This window comes from Calidris pugnax, unplaced genomic scaffold (genome assembly GCF_001431845.1).
Source record: "Calidris pugnax isolate Ruff unplaced genomic scaffold, ASM143184v1 scaffold98, whole genome shotgun sequence".
NCBI classification, from domain to species: Eukaryota; Metazoa; Chordata; class Aves; order Charadriiformes; family Scolopacidae; genus Calidris; species Calidris pugnax.
This window is the reverse complement of record NW_015090829.1, coordinates 1,006,854-1,009,816: the sequence shown is the minus strand read 5'-3', so window position 1 is coordinate 1,009,816 and position 2,963 is coordinate 1,006,854. Positions and strand designations below refer to the sequence as shown.

At 61.5% G+C, this 2,963-nt stretch overlaps 1 protein-coding gene across 1 annotated transcript; it reads left to right on the top strand.

Annotated features, from left to right (window-relative positions):
• The first annotated feature begins 1,493 nt into the window (after positions 1–1,493).
• LOC106887167 (synaptotagmin-12-like) lies at positions 1,494–2,950 on the top strand. Its single transcript, XM_014940594.1, has 4 exons — positions 1,494–1,885; positions 1,990–2,110; positions 2,346–2,479; positions 2,696–2,950. Exons 1-4 carry the CDS (start codon positions 1,877–1,879, stop codon positions 2,867–2,869), a joined length of 438 nt encoding a protein of 145 aa, XP_014796080.1. The 5' UTR covers positions 1,494–1,876; the 3' UTR covers positions 2,870–2,950.
• Positions 2,951–2,963: the final 13 nt, after the last annotated feature.

The following is a 2,963-nucleotide window of genomic DNA, read 5'->3' as shown; positions in this document are numbered from 1 at the left end:
TCAGATATCTCCACTGTGCCCTTTTAGGACCATTTTTCCATCCAAAGACTGGGCTCTTTATTTATGCTCTGGAGATATTTATTATTTAGCATCATTATTTATAATTCACCAGCGCTATTTACCCTCTTTTGCTGTTCCCAGCTGAGACACAGGGGCACGTTTGGTTCTTCCCCTTTAATGCTTTGCAGTCCCTGCCTTGTTCTGCTTCTCAGGCAGCAGAGAACGTTTCTGTCCTACGTTCCACCCAGAGATCCCCAAATCTGGTGTCGGCTGCAGACAGACAGACAGACAGACAGTGCTGGCTGCTGTAAAGCAGATACCCACGAACCTGCTTTTCCCCCGGAGGTGTTTGATCCCCGGGGACTGTATCCCATGGGAGAGCCTGGGAAGGGGGTGGTGGAAGGTCCCACCTCGTGAGCAGCTCCATCTTCTTCATCCCCGGGATGGAGCATGCCGAGGAGCAGACAGACAGACAGACGTGAGGGAGTCCTTGGGATGGGATGAACTGTCTCCCCACCATTGCAGGGGGGTCCAGGCGCCCTGGGGGTGATGAAGCCCGAGGGGTTCAGGGCTGGGCCCCCCTCCTGCAGCGGGGTCCCTTTCCCACCACGGGGATGGGGAGGGGGAGCCGGTGGCTCCGCTTTGCTTGGGGCCATCCGAGGCCACGGCTCCCATCCTGTGGGAGCACCAGGCTTCCTTCAGGACAAATCCCTGATTTGTGGGTGGTACCTTGGATGCTGAAAGAAATAGGGCTGGAGTAGGAAAAAAAACAGTCTCCAAAGCCGTGATCTGGGAGCAGTTGCCCCCGCGGCGCTTTGGGAGTGGGTGGTGACCAGCACCTGCAGGATGGGGCCCGGGAGCTGCTGCTGCCTTTGCTCCAGGGGAACAGTGAGACGTGGAGACGGCGACTGGGAAAAAGCATCGTCCCCGTTGGCACGTTGAGGGGTTGTGCAGGGCTGGGGGCTACACCTTGGCTGAGTCCTGCAGCCCGGGGTGGTGGAGCTGGCACCTGAGAGCACCAGAGCAACCTTCAGTTTGTAATTAAAAGAATTAATGGGCAACAGGGCAGGTCATGGCCCCTATTTCCTACCCCAGGTGCTGAGCTTTTGTCCCCTGTGGAGAGGGGTCTGGAGAACAAGTCTTGTGAGGAGAGGCTGAGGGAGCAGGGGGTGTTCAGCCTGGAGAAATGGAGGCTGAGGGGAGACCTTCTCGCTCTCTCCAACTCCCTGAAAGGAGGGTGTAGCCAGGGGGGGTCGGTCTCTTCTCCCAAGGAACAGGCCATGGGACAAGAGGAAACAGCCTCAAGTTGCACCAGGGGAGGTTTAGGATGGAGATTGGGAATGATTTCTTCCTGGAAAGGGTTGTGAAGCCTTGGCAGAGGCTGCCCAGGGCAGTGGTGGAGTCGCCATCCCTGGAGGGGTTTCAAAGCCGGGCAGACGTGGTGCTGAGGGACATGGGTCAGTGGTGGGTTGATGTTTGGACTCAATGGTCTGGAAGGTCCCTCCCAGCCCGGGCAATCTGATGGTTCTGTGGGGCTGGGGGATGCTCTGCCCTCACTGCCCCAAAGCCCCATGTTCTGGCAGTTCCCAGTAGAGGAGCAGAGCAGATCTGGGGTGCAGCCCCCGAGCCCGGGGGGTACTGAGGTAATTCCCCCCTTTCCCCGTGGCAGATCCAGCGGAGCGCCTACGCCGTGGCCTTCGACGAGCGGTTCTCCATCCCGCTGGACCCGGCGGCGCTGGAGGAGAACAGCCTGCGCTTCTCCGTCTTCGGCATCGACGAGGACGAGAGGAACGTCAGCACCGGCGTGGCCGAGCTGAAGCTCTCCGACCTGGACCTGGCCACCCGGCCCTTCAACGCCTGGCTCTACCTGCAGGACATGAACAAGGTGAGTTGGGGTGGTTGGTCTATCTGCCCCCCCAGGTTTTTTGGGGGGGTTTCTCCTCCCTGCTGGGCTGGGGTCACTGGGTGATGGGCTGGTGTGTCCTGCAGGCGGTGGACACGGTGGGGGAGATCCTGCTCTCCCTGAGCTACCTGCCCACGGCCGAGCGCCTGACGGTGGTGGTGGTCAAAGCCAAGAACCTGGTGTGGACCAATGGCAAAGTCACCGCAGGTGAGCGGGGGATCCCGGTGGGCACAAGGTCCCTTGGTCTTCTGCGGGCTGGAGGTGGGCTCTCACCCTCATTTATCCTACGCTGGGTTCTTGCCACCTGGATTGGTGGAGCGGCTCCCGTTGAGGACAGACCCCACCAGGAAGCTCCACCAGAGATGGTTCCCTCACTTTCTCCATATCGCAGGGGAAGCGCATGACTGACCCCTGGTTTTCTCTCTCCCCCCACCCCGGGCAGACCCCTTCGTCAAGGTGTACCTGCTGCAGGACGGGAGGAAGATCAGCAAGAAGAAGACGGCGGTGAAGAGGGACGACACCAACCCCGTCTTCAACGAGGCCATGATTTTCTCAGTGCCAGCCATCGTGCTCCAGGTCTGTCCTGGCTGGGGGAGCACGTCCCTGCCGGGGGGGGGTACATCCCATCGCTCCTCGAGGTCCCCAAATCCCTGTGCTAGTGAGGACCCCGGGGTGTGAGGGGTTCAGGGGGGGTCGTAGGAGCGATGGAGGGGGCTATATATGGTTTGGGGGATGTATCTGTGGGGAAAGTGGGGGGGTGGGCACTGGCAATGGCTGCTGTGACCCCCCCAGGAGCTGTCGCTGCGGGTGACGGTGGCGGAGAGCGGGGAGGACGGCCGCGCCGACAACACGGGCCACGTGCTCATCGGGCCGGCGGCCAGCGGGATGGGCATCACCCACTGGAACCAGATGCTGGCCACGCTGAGGAAGCCCGTCTCCATGTGGCACCCGCTGCGCAGGAGCTAAGGCTGCTGGCGGGGGGTGCTGTCCCCCAACACCGCCCCAGGGGGGACAGGGGGGGCTCGGCAGGGGCCGCCCCGACGCCGCGGTGGCAGCCGGG